This window comes from Dermacentor albipictus, chromosome 2, assembly GCF_038994185.2.
Source record: "Dermacentor albipictus isolate Rhodes 1998 colony chromosome 2, USDA_Dalb.pri_finalv2, whole genome shotgun sequence".
NCBI lineage: Eukaryota > Metazoa > Arthropoda > Arachnida > Ixodida > Ixodidae > Dermacentor > Dermacentor albipictus.
The window spans coordinates 4,650,432-4,677,431 of NC_091822.1; the positions used below are offsets into that span (position 1 = coordinate 4,650,432).

At 46.0% G+C, this 27,000-nt stretch overlaps 2 protein-coding genes across 3 annotated transcripts in view; one reads left to right on the forward strand and one right to left on the reverse strand.

Moving 5' to 3' along the window:
* Positions 1 to 27,000, forward strand: part of LOC139055859 (probable ATP-dependent DNA helicase HFM1) — a 531,554-nt gene that overhangs the window by 69,436 nt on the left and 435,118 nt on the right. Inside the window, exon 1 of one of the 2 annotated variants that reach the window (XM_070533425.1) lies at positions 21,939 to 23,199. The exons of the other annotated variant lie outside the window; for it this stretch is intronic. Within the exon in view, the coding sequence (XP_070389526.1) occupies positions 23,088 to 23,199 (112 nt within the window). The 5' untranslated portion in view covers positions 21,939 to 23,087. Of the gene's footprint in view, positions 1 to 21,938; positions 23,200 to 27,000 lie in introns of those variants that run through there. 2 annotated transcript variants of the gene reach the window in all.
* Positions 18,014 to 20,364, reverse strand: LOC139055861 (uncharacterized). The gene has a single exon (XM_070533426.1). The coding sequence runs from the start codon at positions 20,192 to 20,194 to the stop codon at positions 19,496 to 19,498; it is 699 nt and encodes a 232-aa protein (XP_070389527.1). The 5' UTR covers positions 20,195 to 20,364; the 3' UTR covers positions 18,014 to 19,495.

The window sequence follows — 27,000 nt, forward strand, 5'->3', positions numbered from 1 at the left end:
TTTACGAAGCAGTATTTAGTACTGCATCTTAAATAAAGAGTACTTCGTACTCATTATTCAAATACTTTTCAATATATATATATATATATATATATATATATATATATACACTTCAATACCCTTTTTAGTTGCTGTTGCCTCAAAACATGGCTCGTATTCACGGTGGGGATTAACCCCGCCGGATATATTGAAACGTACATCCAACAACGTACCAAAAGGGTTAAAGGCGAACATTTAGAACGAATCATTTGGCAATCAGCTGGTAACCCAGACTGAGAATACCAGCTACATCAACTACATCGACTAAACAAAGAAAACAAATTGAACTGAAATACTAAAGAAAGAAATATCATAAAATAAGATGTTACCCGGTCGGTACCCTGGCAACGTAACCTTCCGGATGCTTCAATGAACTTGCGCAGTGCTCTAATCATCGAACCATGGCTTGTGCCTAATTGACAGATACGAAAAGCCAAAACGTTTGGCGTTGTAAGTGCTAAAATTAGTTTACTAGTTGGAAATATGAGGAACATTTTGCGAAGGGAGAAGCACCGGCAAGAAAGGAAAAGAAAAGTCAATAGTTTCTGGTTCATTACAAAAAGTGCAGAGGTTAGTTAAGGATAAATCATATGTGTGAAGGTAAACATTTAAGTGGAGAGGTCTACAGCGGAAACGTGCTAACGTCACCTCGCATTGGCGTGAAATGCATTTGCTCGTGTTTCACAGAAATTTTTGATGTCGAAAATCGTCTGCGGAAAGTACGGATGAGTCTAAAACTGTTGGTACAGCTCAACACAGAAAGAAAGAAAGAAGCCGAGCCGGCCAGAAGAAAGAACAGGGCGTTGAACTGGTTTTACTGACGGTTGCATGAGATATATAGCCACAAGAAAGCGTCAAGCAGTGTCGTCACAACCCTTCACAAAACGTCACACCGATAGAAGACTACACCATCATGAGTCACAGAACCAATTTTAGAATGCAATACCAACTTGCCCAATCCTCAACCATAGTGTACGGATGAGTCATTACAAGTCAACAATAAAGAGCGTTTGGGTCTAGCTACTGTTGTAAAAGAGAAATCAGAAAGAATATTTAAGACCAGGCCATTTACCGATGACGATGCGAGCGAGTCGGCTGATTCATTTAAGAAGATACCGCGATATCCGGGGACCCAGACAAAGCGGACTTCGGACAAATAGTCTGGGGCAAGAGTTGAAAATACACTCAATAGGTGTGAGCGGTTATTAGAAGTTAAATGCGTACAGACCAAAGGCTGTCGGTAGCAATATTGCAAAAAACAAAAAAAAAAACAGGCTGGCTAACGGGCACACATTGAAAAGCAGCTCCTCTCTTCAGTAGCATTTGTTGGCCTAGTCAGCGCAGGTTCATCTTTGTAGAAATGGCACTAAACAAGACTACAAATAACGTCTACGGCAGGATAGATGCCTTCTTTTTGGGGACAGCTCCTTTCTGAGGCTGAACGAAAAGTTTTGGCAATTTGGCCCTTAGCTTTGTTTGAAGAAAAGAAAGCGCGCCAGTGATGCAGAACGCATTGTGCAATGTCTTGCACTTCGAAAATATCTTGAAAGTAACCTACCGTAGCGATGCCGAATGAAGAGGTAACGAAGACGGCAAAGAGGGATTCCGATTAGATCGATATTCGAGAGGGGGTGGTTTAATTACACTGATATTATCCAGAATTTGTCATAAGGCAAAGATAGCCCTACAGCCCCTGTCTCCCGAGCTTGAAATTCTAGTGTTAAACATAAGACTTCCGGCCTGTCAGACACTTCTTATAGCGAATGTTTATTTTCCCCAGGTGTTCATGACACGCGCACTCTGGATACCACAATTACTTCTCGCGGAAAGGATATTCTACTAGCGAGGGACTTTAACTTTCATCATGTTACATGTGACTTAAGACCAGACCACAGAGCCACTAGTTTAACGTGGGACTGGTCACAAGAAAACCATCTTAATTATGTAAATTCAGGACGACCTACTTTCGTCAGGGGTTGGGCTACTTCTGCCCCAGACTTAACTTTTGTAAGCTCCAGCCTCTCCCTGTCCGTCTGGTCGAGTGTTGATTATACCTCAAATAGCGACCACATACCAGTCATTTTTGAAATTGTGCGTCCAGTAACCTTCTCAGTGTCTAATGGGCGAACTTACATAAATTGCAGTAAGCTTCAAAAATTTTTTGTGATTCTTATTGGCTTCTCTGATTGATGCTAGTCTCAAATCGAAAGCATTTAGCATTTGTTCTGTTTTAAAAGGTTTTCGGGAAAAATATATATTTGTGGTCATCATCATCATCAGCCTGGCTACACCCACTGCAGGGCAAAGGCCGCTCCCATGCTTCTCCAATTACCCAGTCATATGCTAATTGTGGCCGTGTTGCCCCTGCAAACTTCTTAACCTCATCCGCCCACCTAACTTTCTGCCGCCCCCTGCTACGCTTGCCTTCTCTTAGAATCCAGTCCGTGACGCTTAATGACCATCGGTTATCTTCCGTCCTCATTACATGTCCTGCCCATGCCCATTTCTTTTTCTTGATTTCAACTAAGATATCATTAATTCGTGTTTGTTCCCTCACCGAATCTGCTCTCTTCATACCCTCCCCCCGCCTTCTTAACGTTACACTTATCATTATTATTTCCATAGCTCGTTGTGTCGTCCTCAATTTAAGCAGAACCCTTTTCGTAAGCCTCCAGCTTTCTGCCCCGTAGGTGACTACTGGTAAGACACAGCTGTTATACACTTTTCTTTTGAGGGATAATGGCAACCTGCAGTTCATGATCGGAGAATGCCTGCCAAACGCACCCCAGCTCATTCTTATTCTTCTGATTATTTCAGTGTGATGATCCGGATGCGCGGTCACTACTTGTCCTAAGTAGATGTACTCCCTTACCACTTCCAGTGCCTCACTACCTATCGTAAACTGCTGTTCTCTTCCGAGATTGGTAAACATTAGTTTACCGCAGATTAATTTTTAGACTCACCCTTCTGCTTTGCCTGTCCAGGTCAGTGAGCATGCATTGCAATTGGTCCCCTGAGTTACTAAGCAAGGCAATATCATCAGTGAATTGCAAGTTACTAAGGTATTCTCCATTAACTCTTATCCCCAATTCTTCCCAATCCAGGTCTCTGAATACCTCCTGTAAACACGCTGTGAATAGCATTGGAGAGATCGCATCTTCCTGCCTGACGCCCTTCTTTATTGGGATTTTCTTGCTTTCTTTATGAAAAACTACAGTGGCTGTGGAGCCTTTAAAGATATCTTCCAGTATTTTTACATACAGCTCATCTACACCCTGATTCCTTAATGCCTGCATGACTGCTGAGGTTTCGACTGAATCAAACGCTTTCCCGTAATCAATGAAAGCTATATATAAGGGTTGGTTATATTCCGCACATTTCTATATCCCGTGATTGATCGTGTGAATATGGTGTGGTGTCTGGCTCAGACCAGACGCATGACACGGGACCACGCAAGCGCAGTATGCAACTCTCCTTTATTCGTCACAGTAAAGCCACTTATATAGGAAATCATATTGAATGACGATGACGATATGTACACTGAAAGAAATGAAACTGAAACAAGAAAGAAGGATACAACATCGCCTCCCGCTTGAAAATACAACATAGTAATTTGCAACAACCAAAATAACAGGAACTAAACACTTATTGTTCAGGTAAAGAAAACCCAAATCTTTCGACAGGTCGGCGTACCCTAGTGCTGCGACGCAAAGGTTGCTCCACCGAATCCTCTAAAGGAGCGACCACTTCTTCATTAACTTCAGCCCTTGTTTCCGGCGATCGCAACAGTTCACCCTGTTCAGCGTCTGCGCGGCTTTCAGCCCCAGCGGTACCCGAGTAGTCATGAGGCAATTCCCATGCCCATTGTTCCGTTGTCTGCGATTGATTGTAGGGAACCCGAACTAGTTTAGACGCGTTCCAGCAACGACCGTCGCTCATCAAAAAGCTATTTTTGCCTTTTCTGCCGACAATCTGGAAAGGTCCCATGTAGTTTACCGATGCTTTTCCACCGCCTACTGGCTTGCGTACACGAAGGAAGTCCCCTACACAAAAGGCTGGTCTTTTCGCACCTCGCCTCCTGTCCGTATACTGTTTTGCATACGTCTGCTTCGCCTTAACTCTAGCAGGAACATTTTTATTCGAACCGGCATGGACACCCTCTCTTGTCGGCAAACCCACTGTATTGAGTCTTGTCCTTGGCTGGCGCCCGTGAAGCAACTTGGCTGGCGACACACCCGTTGTCGCGTGCGGCGTCGACCTATATATGCCGAGATAGTCAACCACAGCAGCCTGGAGGGGCCGTTGTTCCAGTCGGGCAACCTGCATGAAATCTTTCAGCACGCGATTAAAGCGTTCAATCGCGCCGTTTCCTTGTGGATAGTACAGAGAAGAACAACGATGCACAATACCCCTCTCTCTCAAGAATGTTTCGAACATTTGCGATTTAAACTGAGGCCCATTATCTGTGACAATTTCTTCCGGATAGCCTTCTCGGCTGAACACAGTCTGCAAAAAATCGACCACACTCTGTGACGTCACTGTAGATGAAAAGGCAACCTCAGGCCACTTGGAATGATAATCGATCAGCGATATCATGTACCTACAGGTTGAAGGGGCCCAGTCAATCGGTCCCACTAGATCCATTGCTAACTTCTGCTATGGTAGCACTGTAAACGTCACCGGCTGCAGCGGTGCAAACGACGGTTTAGCGGACTTGTCCGCGGCCTGGCAGATATGACAAAAATGGATTGCTTCTTCTACTTGTTTATTCAAACGTGGCCACCAGTAAAGATCACTTATGCTATCTTCGGCTGGTCGCTTCCATCCCCCGAAGCAGAGTCGGGCAGATCCGGCGTTCCTCGAGCTCAGAGGTAGAGGACGAGCGCGCAAGCCAAACGTGCGACTCGCTCTCGGAGGAGGCAATGGCAGATGCTAAACCACGTGACTACTACCAACGGCCGATGTTTCGCTTATCGAAAGCTCCCGGCACTGCCGGGAAAACCGGCGGACGCGCCGGCGGGACGAGCATTCGTCGCAGTGGCCTAGGTTGCCTAGGTTACGGTGGGCCGTCGCCAACAGCTGCGACGCGGCTCTGCGATGACGTTTCAATTTCGACGACTGCTCCGACGACAGGGCTCGGAGCGCCTCAGAGCGCTCGAAGGTGGAGGAGAGCAATCGAGAAGAACCAGCCGAACGCAGGGCGGGCACCCTCTTTCAACCAGCCGAAGACAACGCCGCTCGCGAGAGCGCTCCAGAGCGCTCAGAAACGACCAGTCGAAGATGGCATTAGTCTCTGCTTCGTCCTCACAATTCCTGGGTGACCTTCGTGCGCAAAACCAACAAGGAGCGAGGTTAATTCACTCGGAACAACTACCTGCTCGCCGCGCATCAAAAGGCCATCAACGAAAGAAAGCTCTTCCCGCACGTTAAAGTACGGCATTATTTCTGCTGGCAAAGCTTTTCTAGGCGCCCAACCATGTACCACGTGTACAACAACCTGTTGCAGTGTGCTGTCTGCAGCAGTGGCCACCTGCAGCCGTTCCTTTGTTAGGCACTCTGATACAACGGACACAATTTCTTCCTGCATCATCTGCAGCGAATCACAGTCAAGAGGTAGGCGTGAAAGCGCATCTGCCACGATATTTTGCGATCCCTTATGGTACTCTATGTCGAAGTTATAATACAAAAGTCGAGCTGACCATCTGGATATACACAAAGGTCGGCGTCCTGTACCGGCAGCTGAAAGTAACGTCACTAGTGCCTGATGGTCCGTACGCAACAAAAATTTTCTACCCCGCAAGTAGACGTGCCAGCGCTCGCACGCAAAGAGACAAGCAAGGGCCTCACGTTCCCCAGCGGAGTACTTCCGCTCAGCAGGAGTCAGGGCACGCGATGCGAAGGCCACCGTGCGTACGCTGTCACCATCGCGTTGCTGAAGAACGGCTCCCAGTTCCTTATCAGAAGCATCTGTCGTAACAATTACATCAAGGTCTGGGTTAAACATTTGTATGACTGGACTTGAAGACAGAGCTGTCTTAACAAGCTGGAAGCTACGCTCAGCCTCATCATCCCACGTGAACTGTTGACCAGACCGCAGGAGCCTTCTAAGTGGCTCGACAAGATCAGCAAATCGCGGCACAAACCGAGCATAGTAACCAGCGAGACCCAAAAATGACCTCAAAGTGGCAACATCGTGAGGAGCAGGCACTTTGACAATAGCGTCAACCTTAGACTGCAATGGTGTGAGCCCTTTTGACGTATGCCCTAAAAAGGATAGCTCTGCAACAGCGAATGTGCATTTCTGGTTGAGCTTCAAACCTGAATCACTGATGCGTTTTAGCACCTGGTGTAGATTCTTGTGGTGCTCCTCACGTGTCTTGCCCCACACAATCACATCATCAATGTAACAAAGTACGCCTTTGCAATCTTTCAAAATATGCTGCATCATTCTCTGAAAGGCTGAAGGAGCAGATGCAAGGCCAAAACACACTCCCTTAAAACGAAACAATCCTTCGTGTGTGATAAAGGTGGTTAGTCCCCGACTTTCCGGAGTCAGTTCTAGCTGGTGGTATGCCGACGCTAAGTCGAGCTTTGAGAAGCACGTTCCTCCAGCTAGTTCATGAAGTAGTTCTTCTGTATGCGGAAGAGGAAAAGCATCGGCAATTACTGCCTTGTTCACTTCACGTAGGTCCACACACAACCTAATTGAACCGTCCTTCTTCCTAACGACGACGATCGGTGAAATCCACTCCGATGCGTCGACAGCTTCAATTTTATCTTCGGCCAGCAGTCGTTGTATCTCTACCGATACCTGTTGCCGTAGCGTGAGTGGCAGGCGTCGGAGCTTCGCAACGACTGGTTTCACAGATGAACGGCATTTAACATGGTGAACAAAGCCTTTCACATGCCCTGACTGTTCCGTGAACAAGTGCGCAAACTCTTGCGTGAATTCTGAAGGCAGTGAATCAAGGCATGTCACCTGGCAGCAATTCAAGGTTGAGCCGTTGATAGTGATTCCCAGGCTCCGAACGGCATCAAGCCCTAGCAGCGAAGTGCCCTTGGTTGTGACATGAAAGAGCACACTGGCTCTGTTTCTCTTGTAAGATACGTCAGCAAGAAAGCAACCGCTTAACTTGATTTGTTCTCCGGAATAGTTACACAAATTGGCAGTCGGCGGTCGCAATGAGTAGGTGTTGGCTAGATATTTGTGGTAGTGCTCTTCACTGAGCAATGAAACCGTAGCGCCCGTGTCGACAATCAACGACAATCTTATCTTCCCGGTAGAAATGTTGGCTCGAATATCTTTCGCCGACGCATTACGGTCACCGATCTGAAGTACCGTGATGGCGTTGGCTTTCTCGGGCTTTCGAACGGCGTATTTCTTTTTCTTCGATTAGCACATGCTTGAAAAGTGACCAATTTTTCCACAAGATTGGCAACGCTTGTTCCTCGCCGGACATGCAGTCGAGTTAGCCATATGCGATGACGAGCCGCACCTGTAGCAACTTCCTTGCTCAGAGTCTGACCTTTTTCGCACATCTTGAATCTTGTTCACAGTGCTATGCGCGAATTCCCCGAGCTCTTGTTGCGTTTGCTCAATTTGCTTCCCGATGTCAACAGCACGCTGCAGTGTAAGCGAAGACCCTTCATAAAGCATGCGTTCACGGGTTGTTCGTGACGAAGTGCCTTCCAGTAATTGGTCTCGAATCATGCTATCGGTAGCACTGCCAAAATTGCAAGTAGACGCAAGGTCCCGAAGACGGTTTGTAAATGCTTGAAAGGTCTCACCAGGCAGTTGTCGTCTTTGGCGAAACCGGCGCCGCTCCACCAAATCATTCGTAGCGCTTGCGAAATGCGTATCCAGTGTAGCAAGCGCGTCCTTGAACTGGTCCACCTTGTCCTCGGCCTTGACGTCCGCGGTCACGTCTGCTCCTTGTGCAAGGATGCTGTAGAATATTCGCTGGCCTTCAACCCCGAGCGAGTGGAGCAGAATTGCCTTGCGACACTTCGGCTGCAGTTCATCGCCGCCAATGGCCTCCAGGAAATTCAGGAATGCGCGTTTCCACTGCTGCCAAGGCACAGCCGGGTCATCGGGTGCAGGCAAGAAAGGGGGCGGTGCTGGGAAACACCCGAGCGGCATGGCTCCGATACTGACCCTCGTCGCCAATATGTGGTGTCTGGCTCAGACCAGACGCATCACACGGGACCACGCAAGCGCAGTATGCAACTCTCCTTTATTCGTCACAGTAAAGCCACTTATATAGGAAATCATATTGAATGACGGTGACGATATGTACACTGAAAGAAATGAAACTGAAACAAGAAAGAAGGATACAACATATGGTCTATTGTTGAGTAGCCATTACGGAATCCTGCCTGGTCCTTTGGTTGACGGAAGTCTAAGGTGTTCCTGATGCTATTTGCAATTACCTTAGTAAATACTTTGTAGGCAACGGACAGTAAGCTGATCGGTCTACAATTTTTCAAGTCTGTGGCGTCCCCTTTCTTATGGATTAAGATTATGTTCGCTTTCTTCCAAGATTACGGTACCGTCGAGGTCATGAGGTATTGCGTATACAGGGTGGCCAGTTATTCTAGAACAATCTGCCCACCATCCTTCAACAAATCTGCTGTTACCTGATCCTCCGCAGCAGCCTTCCCACTTTGCATAGCTCCCAAGGCTTTCTTTACTTCTTCCGGCGTTACTTCCGAGATGTCAAATTCAGCTAGACTATTCGCTCTTCTATTACCGTCGTGGGTGTCACTGGTACTGTATAAATTGCTATAGAACTCCTCAGTCACTTGAACTATTTTATCCATATTAGTAATGATACTGCCGGCTTTGTCTCTTCACGCATGCATCTGATTCTTGCCTATTCCTAGTTTCTTCTTCACTGCTTTTAGGCTTCCTCCGTTCCTGAGATCATGCTCAATTCTAACCATATTATACTTCCTTATGTCAGCTTATCTTACGTTTGTTGATTAACATGGAAAAGTATGCCAGTTCTATTCTAGGTGTAGGGTTAAAGGCGTTCATACATTGGCGTTGCTTAATCAGATCTTGCGTCTCCTGCGATAGCTTGCCGGTATCCTGTCTAACGAAGTTACAACCGACTTCTATTGCACGCTCCTTAATGATGCCCACAAGATTGTCGTTCATTGCTTCAACATTAAGGTCTCTCTTCCTGAGTTAAAGCCGAATACCTGTTCTGTAGCTTGATCTGGAATTCCTCCATTTTCCCTCTTACCGCTAACTCATTGATCGGCTTCTTATGTACCAGTTTCTTCCGTTCCCTTCTCAGGTCTAGGCTAATTCGAGATCTTACCATCCTATGGTCACTGCAGCGCACCTTGCTGAGCACGTGCACATCTTGTATGATGCCAGGGTTAGCGCAGAGTATGAAGTCTATTTCATTTCTAGACTCGCCATTCGGGCTCCTCCACGTCCACTCTCGGTTATCCCGCTTGCGGAAGAAGGGATTGATTATCCGCAAGTTATTCCGTTCTGCAAACTGTACTAATAACTCTCCTCTGCCTAGAGCCTATGCCATATTCCCCCACTGACTTGTCTCCAGCCTGCTTCTTGCCTACCCTGGCATGATGTGTGGCCCATCTGTATGGTGTATTTTGTTTTGACTTTACCCATCGCCGATTCCACGTCTTCATAGAAGGGCGAAGAGACGCGGTCGCCTAGTCAGTGCGGATCCACATCTGCTGCTCGAAGTTGTCACCCTATCAACGGAACCTTCCTCGATAGGACTTCAAACTTGTGCTGGGAAGACGTCTCAAGGTACCCACATCCTGTGAGACGAACTTTTCATCATTTCTGCGCAATTAATGAAGGTACTTGACCGGCTTTGTTGGCTGCCGGCCACTAAGCCTAGCCCCTGGCTTGCCGCCACCTCAACACCACCGACGGCATGCGCGTTCGCGGGTGTTCTGAAGCCTGGAAATTGAGCAAGCAGTGGCGTCCGCTACGGCACTCGGCCACTGGCGCACTGTAGGGACAACGCCGTGCCTGCAAAAAGCAACCGCTGTGATCTTTAAATTCACAGCATGCCTGAACCTTGCCGGAATCGACGTCGGTACCCTCGCCAACGCTAACCGCTCGGCGGCAGGACTCAACGCAGTGGAACGCAGCGACACATACTTCAAACTCCGCACCACACAAAACCTCGTGGCCGTTGACACCTATCGTCGATCTGCTGCCGACAAGCTCGCGGAACTAAAGATCATCACTATCAACGATGCAGCTTACGAGACAAACACATACCTGGCCGCTGATGCTATGAACGCACGCGGCGTCATACATGCAGTACATGCCTCGGTCTCTGACGGAGAGCTGCAGAGTATTGTGGAAGTACAACAGGCGAAACTCCTGACAATTCGCCGAATAGGCTCGTACAACACCGCGATGGTGACGGTGGAAGGCACACGTTTTCCCAGATTTGTCCTTATTAATCGTGTTGCCCAGCTCCTCTACCCATTTCGACACAGAAGTACGCTGTGCTCGCACTGCTTCACGCTAGGTCACGCCACCGTCGTATGCCCAAATCGCTCGACGTATCGCATGTACCACCAATGCACTAGAACATTTCCCAGTGCACAAAGCATACCCCCCCCGCATGCGTGCTTCCCCTACTGCCATAATTGTGGCGGTAAATATTCGCCGACTTCGAAAGACTGCCCAGCAAGAAAAGAAGCGGACCGCGCGGCGCGTTCGCGGGCATCCAAGCACCGTCGCCGACGGATACGCAGCACGAAGCTCTTCCAGTATGCGCCAGATTTCTCTGAATTGCCACATGGGATACACCGTCCCCGTCTACAGGACACAAGAGTCACCATAAAAAACAAGACCCCAGACACCTCTATCGCTACTCCCAACCGGTTTGGCATGCTTCGCGAGACGAGTCGCAGCCGGAGTCGCAGTCACAGTCACAGCCGCAACCGCAGCTGAAGTCGCAGTGCCAATCAAACTATCAGAAAAGAACTCCGAATGGAAGGGTCTAAGGCCGCCAAGTGATCTACCACTCCGGAGCTGAAACGTCCCAGAAATGACAAGAGCCTGCTAGCCTCTGATATCGGCGATCCAGTCCGTCCAAACCTACCTACTAATTCCTCGCAACCCTCACCTAACACTTCACAGTCAACTCATTCTATTTTTCGAACTCCAGTTCTTCATTACTTGCACTCTCAAGCTCTTCAGCGCCCTATGACACCATCTACAACACCACCGCACACGCCGGACCAAACAAGCATGCAACGCTTTGAACGAGCGGTCCAGGTTTCAACGGCTAAAGCAGACAGCCTCACGAATGAGGTTGCAGTAATTCGCACGATACTGGCGGAAATGAAATATTTAAAACAAGAAATTGTACGCATGTCGTCGTTCAACAGCTAGTAACCAACGCGCAAATATTCGCACGTGCACAGACATCCACGCAGTCCAAGGTCGATGAGACCTCCGGCTCTGCAAATCTGCAATATGGCAAGTCCTAATCGACCTCTAGTAATATGGCAAAGGAATTGCAGGAGCCTTCGAAGGAAGAAAGCGCTCTTACAACAATTCATCTACCAAGAAACGCAAAAACCAGATATTTTTTTAATTCAAGAAGCTTGCGGACTTTCATCATTTATTTAATTATCTATTTATTTATATTTTATTTATAGATACTGCGATCTTTTACAAGATCTTTGCAGGGTGGGAACATACAAGTACATTCATAAAAACAGAGTTCAAGCAATCATGCCGACGCTTGAATTCAAAGTGGCAAAAGGACAAAATGCATGAAGAAAGGAGCAAATAAAGTATGTGCGGTTGATTCATGAATGCAGGTACGCCTGAAAACGGGATAAAGAATTTTGTGTAACGACTTCACCAGGAAGTTTATTCCAATCAACTATTGTTGTAAAATAAGAGTATTTGAAGCAGTTGTTGTGCGGTGTTAACGGGGTTACTGCTAGGGAGTGTTTATGACGAGTAGCATAACCAGTTAAAGGTGTTAAGATGTGTGAGGTATCAATATGGTAGTGGCCATTCATTAGTTGAAAAAAGAATTTTAATGGGGAAACACGATTTTGTTCTGTAATCGAAGAGAAGCGACTACGTTTAAGGAGATCTGTTATAGAAGTTCGACCGTAAGAACTGTAGATGAATCGGACAGCTTTCTTTTGAATTCTTTCCAATTTCTCAATAATTGTTTTTGTGTAGGGGTCCCAAATGATTATTGCATATTCTAAAGTAGGACGAACTATTGTATTATATGCCAGGAGGCGGACAGTTGGTGTGGAGAATTTCAGTGACCGTCTGAGGGTGAACAATTTGCGAAGACAATTAGCCATTACAGTGTCAGTATGTTTTGACCAGGAAAGATTGTGGGATATGTGTACACCGAGATATTTATAGTGAGATACTCCGGAGATTAAGTGTTCTGGGCAAAATAGTGGAAGGGAAGGGTTTTTTTTCTTAGTGTTATTCTCATAAAGACGGTTTTTTCATAGTTAATAGCCATTTGCCATTGATGGCACCATGCAACTATTTTGCCAAAGTCACTATTTAGCCTTATTTGATCTTGGAGTGAGTCAATTTCGTCATATAGTATACAGTCATCCGCGTAAAGTTTAATTTTTACAGATAGATTGTTGCCAATGTCATTTATATAAAGCAAGAATAAAAGAAGACCCAGCACGGATTCCTGCGGAACGCCAGAGGCAACAGGTAATGTGTTGGAGGAAGTCTGGTTTATATTAACGTATTGTAACGGTTGGTTATGCACGGCCGTATCCATTTGAATAGCTTATCATTTCTAAGTATAAAACTTAATTTGTGAAGTAATTTGCTGTGGGCTACTTTGTCGAGTGCTTTACTGAAATCTATGAATATAGCGTCGGTTTGTTTTCTATTATTTATTGTGTTGGAAAAATCGTGAATTATTTCTGCTAACTGAGTGGTTGTGGAAAAGCCCTGCCGAAATCCATGCTGAGCGCTTGTCAATACGCAATGCTCATCAAGGAAACAGATTACATGCTTATAGACTATGCGTTCAAAAGTTTTGCATGCTATTGAAGTCAGGGAAATTGGTCGATAGTTTTTTATGCAATTCTTGTTTCCCGATTTGTGTAAGGGTTTGATTATTGCAGTCTTCCAGTCATCCGGAAGGATGCCATCCTGAAGCGATTTACTAAATAACATTTCCAAGTATTTCGCACACCACTCGGCATAACGTTTTAAGAAAGTGTCTGGTATGCCATCTGGACCGGGGGATTTTTTTTTCATCAATTTTTAACAGTAAGTGACGTATACCATTCTCAGAAATAACAATATCGGGAATGGGAGGCAAATCCATGTAAAAGGAGGGCAGACAACCGTCATTCGTTGTGAATACACTACTGAAATGATTGTTAAAAGCAGAACATACAACCTGCTCAGCGTGTACACTCTCACCGTCTATTATAAACATATCGGACAGGGAAGAAGAATGACTCATCGTCCTCCAGAATCTACCTGGAGGCGTTTTCATGAAACTGGGAAGCTGTACATTAAAGGAATTATGTTTGTCATTTATGATCATTTGTTTTAATTTATTTGATGCTTCCTCAATGACCCTTTCGGAATTAGAACTAGTTTTCAGTTTTGCGAAATTTTTAAGCCGTTTAAGCCTGCGTTACTGGCGCGACGTCTCCCGGAAATCCAGGGATTCCGACTCGTAGCCTTCCTCGCAATTTTCGGGACAAAGTGTAGCATACAGTTGACTATAATGCCTTTAAATGCCTTTAATTACCGGGTTATGAACGCTTTGCCCAAGGAAGTATTACTAAACGAGACAAAAGAGCTCCACAGGGTGTGACCATTCCCATTATCACTGTAACTTACGTGGCCAAACATATTCCAGCTATACAAATCGATACTGAATCCATAAACAGCTCGACTCAGGAGCACGTTACTGTCCAATGCCACTTTGACAGCCGTGACGTTCTAATTAAACCCCCTCCACACACGTTTCCGCCGACCAGGCGTGGATGGAGGAGCTGCAGCTCTAATGATCAATGCATAACGGGTCTGAAAGCTCGACTGTTCTGCTATGAAATGCTTGGACACGTACACAAGGCTACATTAGGACAAAGGCATCATTACGGCTGGGGATTTCAATACACAACATATCATGGAGCCTACCAGCGCACAATGAAAGCATGGGCAGCACCTCGAAAGAAAAATGCAAGATAATAAGTATACGTTCCTTAATGATACAACCGAGCCCACGCACCAAGGAAACAGAGTCGAACGTGACTCTAACCCCGACTTAAGTTGGTACCGCGGAATTTGGAATGTGTCTTGGGCGAATCTTCACAAAAATCTTGGAAGTGACCATTACATCACTGAAGTTACTCTAAGCATTCCTCGCTCTAAGGCTCGCCTCGCTAACGCAGCTTCCAATATACAACTTACTGACTGGCACCGATTCCGATTATATCTAGAGAAGCCGACGAACAGCCAGACCTACATTCATGGGAGAAGAATATTAGTGAGACGAGGAAAAAGTACACCGAAAAGATTGCGCGTACTCCTGAAAACCCACACATAGACTCTCATCTGCTTAACTTATGGGATAAAAGACGCATGATAGTGCATAATTAGAAGAAACATAAACAGAATCATAGCCTGTGCAAGCTTATCAAGCAAATTATTTATTTTATTTATTTCCAATACTGTGAGCCCTGCCGGGCTGTTACAGGGTGGGAATACACAGCACAAAGTTCACGCAAAGAACGCAGTCAAGTTTTATTTAAGAGAGTCAACCATGTTCTTGCTCGGAAACACACAAGAATTCAACTTATTCCACTCAACAATTGTCTTGACAACGAAAGAGTGCTTAAAGACATCAACTCTTGGCACATAAGGCATTATAGCGTAATTGTGATTAGTTCGCAGGGAAACCCTTCCAGGAGGCTTCAAATACAAACTGGAATTCAGGTTCAGCTTGTTAATGTAGAGTTGATATAAAAACTTAAGGCGTGCGATTTTCCTGCTCACAGCCAACGTAGCGAGACCAGCCGTGACGAGCATGGAGGTTACCGAGTGCGTTTTGTCGTAATCAGAAAAAAAACCTAACCACCATTCACTGAATGCGCTGTAATTTATCTGTTATGTATTGTTGATGAGGGTCCCAAATTATATATTTGGTCTAACAATGGTAGTGCATGCCTTAAGTTTAATATCTGGTGCAGCATCTCTCAATTTACGCCATAACAAACCAAGCTTGCGCTGGGCTGATCCACATATGCTTTCGACGTGTTCATTCCAGTTGAGGTTACTAGTGATTGTTACGCCAAGATATTTCAGCTTTGTGGAGCGCTTAATTACATTATTATTTACAGCGTACGAAAACATCAATGGAGTTTTCTTATTCGTAATTGTCATGCAAAGAGATTTATCAAAATTGATTTGCATATGCCATTTTTCACATTAATGGTGAATTAGACATAAAGCATCATTTAGTCGTTCTTGATCAGAAGCACTCTTAACGCGGAAAAACAAGACGCAGTCATCGGCAAACAACCGCACTTCAATCATCAGATATACATCAGTTGCGAGATCATTAATGTACAGTAGGAACAAAATTGGACCCAAAACCGACCCCTGAGCTACACCTGATGATCCAGGAAGAAAAGAGGAGCACTCGCCATCTATTTCAACAAACTGTTCTCTGTTGTGTAAGTAAGCCTGAATCCAATTAATAATTTTTGAATTTACATTGTACCCATAAAGCTTTTCAATTAGCTTGCTATGGCTAAGCCTATCAAATGCCTTTGATAAATCCAGAGCGATGACATCAACTTGTTCGAGACAATTAAGGGCCTCTGCAAAACTGTGTGTTGTTTCAAATAATTGCGTGACAGTTGACAGACGCCTTCGAAAACCATGTTGTTTGTTGTAAAAAATGTTATTGTTTTCAATATATCCTACTAACTGTTTACTAATTATATGCTCTAAGATTTTGCAAGCCGTAGAAGTTATCGAAATCGGACGGTAGTTCCCAATGTTTAGCCTGTCTTCAGCCTTATAAACAGGCACAATCTTCGCTAATAACCATTGACTTGATAATGCACTATTTATTAATGACAGAAGAAAGATTTTAAACCAAGAAGCATGCAATCAGTTCACAGTATCGCTTTAAATACTCATTCAGTATTTTGTCAGGACCAGGATACGTTTTTACGTCCAATTTTAGCAACATGTCGACTATACCTTCTTTAGAGATAAAACTTCTATCATTAGTATGGCCCTCGCATTCTAAATCTATTGCAGCACTCTCATCTCTTCGGCTGAATACAGAACCAAAAGAAAAGTGTTGAATTCTTGAGCAATAATTTGGGGATTGTTGCACACGGTATCATTTACAACTATTCCATTGATTGAACGCTTTGATCGGGCAAGGTATCGCCAAAATTTTTGAGATGATGTTTTAAGGGAATGAGTCAGTGTTGTAGCGAAAAAAAGATGTTATAGACGCTTTAAATTTCTGGCGAACTTGAGTGCTGTGGGCCGATATTCTCTCGGGATTTTTCGGTTTTCGCTGCCGCGCACGATGTAGCTGACGTTTTAAATGTAATAACTCACGAGAAACCGATGGATTGCTTTTATGTAAACGCTTAGCTCTTTTGGGGACAAACAGAGATAATGAACTGGTCACCATTTCTGTAAAATACCTCCATAATTCATCTACATCATTTTCTTCCGGCATACGGTCTCAAGCCGATTCTAAATAATCTAAGACGGCAGTATCATCCGCTCGGTTAAAATTGTAGACATGAGCTAGCCGTTCTTTATTTAGACATCTTATATTTTTTAGAGTGGCTGCGACCAGTTTATGGTCCGAGACTCCTTCCCCCACTTCAACGTTATATTCAAAGGTACTCTCTGATAAGAATAAGAGGTCTAAAAGGGCGCTGGAATTTCCTTGAATTCGCGTAGGTTTCTCGACCACTTGAACCAAGCCATGTTTCACCATGATTTCCAGCATAAGTTCCGCATCTGGCCTCTCAAGTGTCCCAGAGATTCTTGCATTCCAATTTACTCCCGGCAAGTTGAAATCACCCACCAAAATAACTTCACTTCTATCTGTAACACTCCCCATGATATTACAGGAACTTTGGGTGCCGCATTTTGGGTCAACTGGCATGTGACACATTCTTTCACTGTTTGTTCGACGTCTTGCGTATGGCGGGGCCAGCACACGTGGCCTCTAGACAGCATTTTCATACGTGCCATTCCAGGATGGCCTTCATGCAACAACGATAGCACTTTTCCGCGAAGAGACATTGGCACTATCACTTGATTTCCCCACGTCACGCATTCTCTGTCAACAGACAGCTCACTTCGTCGCACAAAATATGGCGCCAAAGCGTCATCACACACTTTTGAAGGCCAGCCGACCTGCGTGTAAAACACCTTTGATAACAGCTTGTCTTTGCTTGTTTCCCCTCTACTGTCTTCTGCCGAGAGTGGGAGCTCGTCCAACGTAGAAAAACCTATGTACACGTCACACACGTCATCTGCGCACCCGCCAGCTGTGTTCGGAAGCGGCAGGCGTGAAAGTGCGTCAGCGTTGGCGATATCCCGCGATTTGCGATAAACCCATCTGAAGTCATAAGCAGCAATCTGTAAGGCCCAATGCTGCACGCGTGCCGCCGACATAGCAGGAATTGGCTTACCGTGTCCTAATAGCCCCACTAAGGGTTGATGGTTGGAGTAGATCCCAAATTTCCGCCCGGAAAGGTACTTGTGAAACTTCTTTAGCCCGTACACGACAGCCAGGGCTTCTTTTTTGATATGGGCGTACGCCTGCTCCGTTTTAGTCAGAGTCTTAGACGCAAAAGCGATTGGTCTTTCTTCAGATCCTTCCTTGTGAAAAAGGACTGCGCCTAAACCATACGAAGACGCGTCGCAAACCAACCCTAGTTCCTTGGAAGGGTCATAGTAGGTGAGTACGGATGCACTGAGCAGCCAGCCCTTGGATTCTTTAAAGGTTTTTTCTGCGAAAGCCATCCATTTCCACTTCACATTCTCAGCTAGCAAGTCATATAATGGTTTAAGCTGTGCTGACATGTTCGGCACGAATTTCCCATAGAAATTTAACAAGCCTAAGTAGGCACGTAGCTCGTTCTTGTTTTTTGGCGTTGGTGCTTCCTTGATAGCACGCACCTTGTCTTCTGATGAACGGATTCCTCTGTCATCAATCACATGACCCCAATAGGTCACCGCCTTCGCAAAAAACTTGCATTTCTCCTTCCGCAATTTCACACCCCGTTCCTTGAACCGTGTCAGCACAGCTTCGACCTTATTATAGCATTCTTCCATTGTTTCTCCTGCTATTAACACATCATCAAGATAACATGAAACTCTGTCTAAGCCCTTTAACATGTCATCCATCACTGCTTGGAAAATAGACGGAGCACTTGTTATTCCGTACGGCATACGAGTGTATCGAAAAAGGCCTAGGTGGTTGTACACAGTGACCAAAGGTTGCGAATCAGGGTGCAGTTGCAACTGTTGGTACGCTGTAGAAAGGTCAAGAGCAGTAAAACATTTGCATCCGTGCAGCGTGACGAAAACATCTTCCAACGTTGGCAAAGGGTTATAATCGGTTCTCAGACAACGGTTTACAGTCACTTTGTAGTCTCCGCATATGCGAACTTTGTTGTTAGCCTTGGGTACGACTACTAGGGGCGTAGCCCAATCGCTTTGCTGTACAGGCACCAGTACTCCCGATTCCGCTAGTGAATGCAATTCCTGTGCTACGGCGTCCCTGAGTGCAAATGGCACAGGTCGATGCTTACAGAAAACAGGTGTACTGCTGTCTTTTAGCACTAAGTTCACCGATGTGTCAGCTATCAGTTCTAGTGCCGGCTCAAACACTTTCGAAAATTTTTCGATGACAGCGACTGATTTATCAAGACCGATATTACACACGCTCGTCCAATCGAGCTTCAAAGCCTCTAGCCAATTACGCCCCAACAACAAAGTGTCACACATTTGGGGTGTTTGGACTACAATTAAAGGCAAGGTCGCTGTTTGGTCATTGTGCTCTACGCGCACCGTCAACTTGCCTGTAATTGCCAGTGGAACACCGCCGTTCGTTTTTAGCCGTAAACTACAACTTTCTAGAGGTAAATCAGACCAATATTGCCGGTACATCTTTTCTGGTACGATAGACACAGATGCTCCTGTGTCAACTTGCATTTTGACATTCCTACCTGCCACCCTAACTTTCACAATGTTGTTACCGTCATTACTGTTACATGAAAAAATATGGCTCAGCAAAATATCGTCCTCACCACTTATACTGTCCGAGTCACAGGAGCCTTCTAAACCAGTGCTCTCTTCAAGGGCGTGTGCCGAACGTGGCGTCATTCTGCAGACCCTTGCCAGGTGTCCCACCTTTTTGCAGGCCCGGCATCAATATTTGCGAAAGGGGCAGGTTGCGGCGGTATGCGTTGATCCGCAACGGAAACAGTCAGTTGATTCGGCTTGCCGCTCCGTGTTCTTGCTCGCTGCCCGTTTTGTCCATGCGGTGGCCTCGGGTTTTCTTTGTTGAGGTTGCTGGACCAAGTTCACCTCGCTGAGGTCTTTAGGATGAATCTTCCTTGTTTCGGTGCGAGCGAGTTCCCCGCTTTTGGCAAGGTCATAAGCAGCTTGGAATGTCAGGGTACTCTTCTTGAGGAGCTCAGCTTGTGCTGTTTCGTTTCTCAGACCGGCCACGAACCGATCCTGCAAAGCGTCATCCAGAAATTGCCCGAACTCACAGGATGCAGCCAACCTTTTCAGTTCTAATGCAAACGTAGCAACTGGTTCGTTTTCTTGCTGCGACCTACGGTTGAACCGGAACCTTTCCGCTATCACCAAGGGCTTCGGTGAATAGTGCCCTTTGAGAGCCCTGACCAGTTCGTCGTATGTTTTGGCTTCGGGATTCACTGGGGCCAACAGATTCTTCAACGTGCGGTAGGTCTGTTTTCCAATGGCCGTCACAAAAGCGGATACCTTCAAGTCGTCGCTGACCTGGGTGGCACGGATGTAGTGTTCAAAGCATTCCCCATAAGATTCGAAGTCTTCGTCTCCCTCCTCCTTGAACGGCTCGAAGCGGCCGAAGGAAGCCATGCTGTGGTAGTCCGCCTAGACGCCTGCTGTTCACAAACTGCTGGAGCCGCAACCAGCGCTTCAGCCGTGGCCTGGTTATCTATCATCCGCTATGAGAATCCCATCCTCGTCGCCACTGTTGTGTCTTCAAGTACGCAGCAGCCTACTCGCAAGAACACATGTTTATTGCAACTTGCAATACAACGAAAAAGAACCACAAGGCACTTACGTGGCCGTCTTATATAGCTATACAGTGCCACTAATCAGTGACATCACAGACACACACACACACAAGCACGTGCGCTCTATCTAAGATACACAATTCAAGACTTCAGTGACGTCAGAGTGCCACTACAGGTTCTATCTAAGAGGTGATGACACAACAGTACTCTGAAGCATCTGCATATAAATGTCGCCCCCTTGTTCTTCTGGAGAGGCAGGCCTTGCGTCAGTGTTTAAGACTACGCAGATTTGTAGCGAATCAAGTTTTATACCTGGAAGCTATAGGATCCGTTCTATTGTAACGCGGTTCCGATTATTAGCTGTGCAATCAAATTTAAGGCTGTATGGATCCGCTATAAGGCGTTTACAAGAAGTTTCTATCTCCCAGCCGATTTTTTTTTGTACTGGCTGCGATTCCGCACACCTCAAATTATTTTTATACAAACTCTCCTAGATGAGTTAAACGTCCAAATTCGCAAGGTGACTCCAGTTTGTTGCATCACCAATTCCATTAAAGTTCAGTTCGACGATATTTTCCCTAAAATACAGACACTATTTACCGCATGCTGAGGTCTATCTTAAAAGATTATTTCCGTACAAAAAATTTCCCAACAAGTTTGTATTAGTCTAATATAGTTTTGTAATAGTTGTAGAAGTTGTGTATTAGAGCGATATAAATTTCTATTAGTTGTACTAATTTACCTATAAGACCAACAGACCCTGTGTATTAGACTTTGATATTAGTCTTACACAAGAAGTGTTGCACGTCTGATAGCTTCTATATTAGGCTAATAGATACAATTGGTCCTATAGACATTATTGCTGGTCAGTTACACAACATGCATTGCGGGATCCTGCTACTCTTGTTTAATGCGAAGGTGAAAGATTACGAAAAAGGAGACTATATAGGGGACCGCTTGCTTGCCTGTAGAGGTGCTTCTATCTGAAACATTAAGCATTCTGCTGTACAAATCTGCAGCACACTGCATAAGTACGTTTGGATTAGTTCCAAAGCGCTAAAGTAGTGAAACTGGCCCACATGTACACGAAAGCGACACGCGCCTACACATATTTTGCCAATTTCGCTTCAAGCACTGACGATAATTAGGCCTCTGCTCAGCCTCGCCGTGATGAGTTGCTGAGGAAACAGCTAGTGTTTACAGCACAGCGAATGGTTAACAACAACAACAACAACAACAACAAACAGTTGTGATGTGCAAGGCACAGTCGCGAAGGCCGGTGAGTGTGCGAACGATGGTGCAATCGCAGCAACCATATTCGTTTGGTTTGCCACTCAAGTTTCGTTTAGACCCGTATCCTCCATCGGAGGTGCGTATGAAGTATTGTTAAACTTGGAACCTAAATTGCCGACTTGATACCGCATATATAAGTCCGTAATACTTATTGAACTCAAACGGCACTGCCGCAGAGAAAGGAACACGGTGGGCGGGAAGAACGTAGTGGCGCACAGCACGAGCATCGAGAGCTGCCATGGCGAGGCGAGGCGTGCGCGTTTGTTACTGAAAGAACGATGTGTTTGTAAGGGACCCTTGGTGTTAGCGCCTGTGCAATCTTATTCGTGCAATAGTATATATGGATGGTTCCATCTGTGGATTCTGCGAGACTTCAGAACAACGGAAGGCCACTGTTTTTCTCCTGTCCTTCGCGGCTTTGCGGATCTGTCAGCGTGCATCGATGTGCAGTCTTTTCCTCTGCGCCAATTCTACCATTTGGAGGTAATTATTTCACTTATTTGTGCTTCTATATTACAGTATAAAGGTTTCTTTCTTTTTTTTTATCCCAACGGTGGATGTACAGTGTCATCGGGCCGATTGTTGTGCGCATTGCAGCATTGACATGCCAGTTTCCGACAATGCTGTGGAAGATTTCTGCCTAGAATTGTTCCTTATCTTCCTACAGTTTCGATGTAACAAACGAAACACCTTATGTTGCTTTTGCGTGCTTTCTAATTGTTTTGCCGTGTCAGGCAGCGTCATTTTTTATTATGATAAGCATTTCGAGCTAGCATATCGCACTTTGTCCTAAAATTGGTTTGGTAATTGCGGAACCATATTATTCCAATTTAGAAAGCAAATATTGCCAGCTTAAATTTTTAGTGATAGAACTAGCACTCCTGGTTTTAAATGTTTATATATGTGTGCGTTTTTCTACCCAAATCTTTTTAACCACTTTCTCAAGATGAGGTCCTCTGGTGGAAACTGAAGAATCCGCAACATACACAGCGGTGGCGGGGCCAAGACAACGTTTGTTGTTTTGAGGCGTGTTAATATAGGGGTTGTGCGAGACGGTTAGAGAGGGAGTGAGAGGAGGAGAAACAGCGGCGATAACTGTTGCCGTGAGGTGGCGTGATGTCATCACGATATAGCATCTCGTTCGCCTTACGGCACATAGCGGCCTGGGGGTCTTCGTGTCCGGCCCGACCGGCGGAGCACTGCCGTCGGGGTGCTCGGGGCAGCCTCGCGTATTCCTGGCCCCTGTCCAGGCAGCGTCCCAACTACTTGTGGGCTGGCGGTTCCTTCTTGGCGCTCAGGGTCACAGACTCCGTCGTCCAGGTCATGCTCCCCCATCCGTGGCTTGATCAGGTCGCTGTGTCGACGAATGTTCTCCCCCTCTGGACCATCGGCGTTCACCATGCGAATGCCATCCGATGACGTGATTCGTGCTGGGATCCATGGCTCGCCTCGCCCGAAGTTCTTTACCCAGACAGGTTCCCCCGGCTGCAACACACCAGGAACGTGGCGCTCAACTGGACACTGCGGCAAGGTGGCAACTTGGGCCAGTTGGTAGGGATTCATATTAAGGTTCGTTACAGCGCAACACAAGGACAAAAGAAGGTATAAAACGACGACACGGTGCTGACTCTCAACTGATATTTTATGGAAGATATGTCTAACATATATGTAGGTGCCAGCTGATAACCATGACATACACGAGATACGGAGATGCACCGAAGCAACTTTGACACACTGACGCATAATCAATATTGAGATAAATAACGCAGTTCCTTGTCATGAAGATTGATAGACGGTTCGCTGATACTTGCTTTGTGCCTAATCTTTATATTGTAAGCCTCGGACATATTTCTTGTCAGTTGGCTCGCGTGTTTAAAATTACACTACTTTTTAAAAATTCTGGGCGACAACCACATGACTTGCAATGCTCCGGGAGATGAAGTGGCGTGACCCCTTGACGAGATAACTCATGCTCCCTAAGCCGAGCGTTCGCACATCGTTTCGTTTGTCCCACGTACTCTCTACCCCAAGGTAATGGAATGACAAACACCACCTATTTAGCACAAGTGACGTACCTGTTCACATGTTTGACAGTGCATTTTCCCTTCACTTGCTTATCCTTCAGCAAATTATCAACTAACCGGCATATGCTGCCTATCTTATGTTTCGCAGAAAAGTGAACATCAATGCTCTACCTTGAACCAACGTTCTTAAGCCCATGCGCCAGCTTGTGTACATACGGTACTACTGCGTTTTTTTCTTTTTTTTTCTGATTTCGTTTTTATACCTTGGTCATTTATGCTCTTGATGCGGTGAAACACACTTTTACTCACAGATGAAATAATCACTTCGGGGTAACCAGCGTCCAGTAAACGATTTACCTGATCACATACCATTCCATTATATTGTGGTAGAAAATACATGGGACAAACGAAGCGATGTGTGAACGTTCGGCTTAGGGAGCCTGAGTTTTTTCTTCAAGGGGTCGCGCCACTTCATGTCCCGGAGCATTGCAAGTCGTGCGGTTGTCGCCCACAATTAAAAAAAAAACAGTGTAATTTTTAAACACGCGAGCCAACTGACAAGGGAAATCTCCGAGGTTTACAATATAAAGATTAGGCTCAAGGCATGTATCGGCGCACCGTCTATCGCTCTTCTTCCCAAAGAACTGCGTTACCCATCTCAATTAAAAAAAATTATGGGGTTTCACGTGCCGAAACCACTTTCTGATTATGAGGCACGCCGTAGTGGAGGACTCCGGAAATTTCGACCACGTGGGGTTCTTTAACGTGCTTCTAAATCTAAGTACACGGTTGTTTTCGCATTTCGCCCCCATCGAAATGCGGCCGCCGTGGCCGGGATTCGATCCCGCGACCTCGTACGCTACGCTACCAATCTAGTAACGTTGACGCTACCAGCGTACGCTACCGGCAAAAATCAGCCATATTGAATTTTCCTCTAAAAAAAACAGACTTCCGCTTTCGGGTTAAGCAGCGCCATCTGGCGTCCTCCTAGGTAAGTTCCATGCGCTGCCGCTGCTTATTTTCGTACCACTGCGGAAGGTAGAGTTTCCCTTTTCTAAAGTTAGTTCTTTATTCTATGGCCTGGCCATTTGACCGTGCCGTTTCACTGGATGAGCAGAAACGCAAATGTGAATGGTCTGCATGGTGCAGCCACCTGGTGGCACAGAGCTCAACCGCACACAGTAGCTGTAACGAAATGTATTCCTCTTTGGTTGCTGGTGTAAATTTTTCGCAGGAGTGTAATCGTTAACACGTTGTTTTTCTAAATGTTTAAAATGTTTTACACTTGATTAGAGCAATATTAGCGCTTTGTTTGGGTGGTTAAGCTAAGCGCCAGCAGGTGGCTGGACCGTGCAGACCGATCAGGCCGCCCACGTACGTCTCAGCTAAAGTTCCTTCATCAGCTTGAGTGTATGCCTCCACCGTTCCGTCGAAACGCCCTGCTCGCCTGTGCTTACCGGAATACCAGACACTTGGTACTGGTATGCTGGGGCCAGGTCAGGTGAGCATGGCGGATGTTTGAAATAAGTCACCTGGTTTTTTTTTGCCAATATCGTCGGTACTTTAATGGCTCTGTGGCACGGTGCATTATCGTGCAACAAGAGCCAGTCACCCGAATGAACCATTTCCGGACGAACCCATTGAATTCACTGCACTAAGCGTGCTAAAATGTCTCCGTACATTGTAGCATTCACAGTTTGTCCTTCCGGAATGAATTCTCTGTGCACAACACCTTGCCAGTCGAAAAACACCACTAGCATTGTCTTCAGACGGGACTTCTTGATGCGGAGTTATTTTGGTCGTGGGGAATTCTTCCCCATCCATGCCGCTGATTGTCTATTTGTGGCAGGATCGTACGCGTATAAGAGTGTTTCATCACCAGTTATGATTTTCTTAAACCATTCTGGATCATCTGCAGTCAATTGGATCCACTCCTGACACGAAGAGACCTGGTCTTCTTTTTTCTCTGCTGTCAGACTATGGGGCACAAATCTGGAGCAAATCTTGCTCTTTTGTGGATCTTGTTCCGCGATCTTTCGAACAGTATCGTCTGCAATGTTCGTCTTCCGCAATCATCCTGAGGGACTGACAAAAATTTTCAGCCAGCTTTTCCTGCACTTTCTCGTCTGTTCGAAAGGTTACCGAACGGTCAGGTCTAAGGTGGTCGGTGACCGCCTCCCGACCCTCGAGGAATCGACGATGCCATACAAAAATGTTCGCTCGAGAAAGAGCATCATTGTTGCAGGTTGTTTGAATCATGTCCATGCTCTCCGTGGCTGTTTTGCCGAGTTTTACGCGAAACTTCATGGCGACGCTCTGCTCCATTTTACTATCCATGACGAACGAACAAAACACAGTTCACTGAAATCACCGTAACTCGCAAAATTCAAAAGATAAATTTGTGAGGTATTCACACAATGCACAACGCACCCAGCACTAAAAGCTACACACAATACCCGCTTGGTGGCGCCACTGGTTATCTTACAGTGTTGACAGTCTTGAAATTTAGTAGACACACTGTTATTGTAGTTTTGGCACGTAAAACCCCAGATTTAAAATAAAAAGCATTGAGGTGCATAGTTCAACTGTGTGGCACTCATTAAGGATATAGGTACACTTCCTGCGCGGTTCGTAAAATACGCTTGTAGCTCTGAAATACTTGTATAAGCAATCTTGTGCAAAGACCCTATATTCACATCCTGCACACTTGAAAAGTTTAGTGCTCGTCATTCATAACATGGGCCTCATTCTCGGCAAATGTAAAACACACGCATATGATGATGATGATGACAATCTGCCATGGCTCGCACTCACTAAGGGGAACTGGCAAAGAATTGGGTGGCAGGGGGCAGATAAAGAAAATTCGTATTTGAAGACGTGGGTTCCGGGGTACACGAGGGACTAGAGGAGAATGAAGCGGCGCACACCACGGCCCGCGCAAGCGTCAACTGGAGCTCCCCGCACGAGATTCTAAACATGTCCCACCCACCCAAATCAGCGGAGCAAACGGAAGCAATACCGCTAATTTATCAAGCATTACTGCAGCACTATCGGCTTGGACGCAGGGTATACCCTCCACCACATCCAAAACTAACGAGAAACGAAGGCACCGACTACAGGTGACCTTTACCCACGGAAGCTTACTGCATCATCTCCACCCGACGCTATACAGCCACACCTGTCCACACTGCAAGGTGCCAGAAACCCTGGCGCACCTCCTACTGCAATGCAAGAAAACCCGAGCAAGCATCACAGCGACACGACCACTAGCAGCAGACGCAGACCTCTTCGCTGAAACGTGGGATGCTGCGATCTCTAAGCCGGACCT

Excerpts from the sequence above, each read along its gene's own strand:
- LOC139055861 (XM_070533426.1), bottom strand. The coding sequence starts at position 20,194 with ATGGCTTCCTTCGGCCGCTTCGAGCCGTTCAAGGAGGAGGGAGACGAA.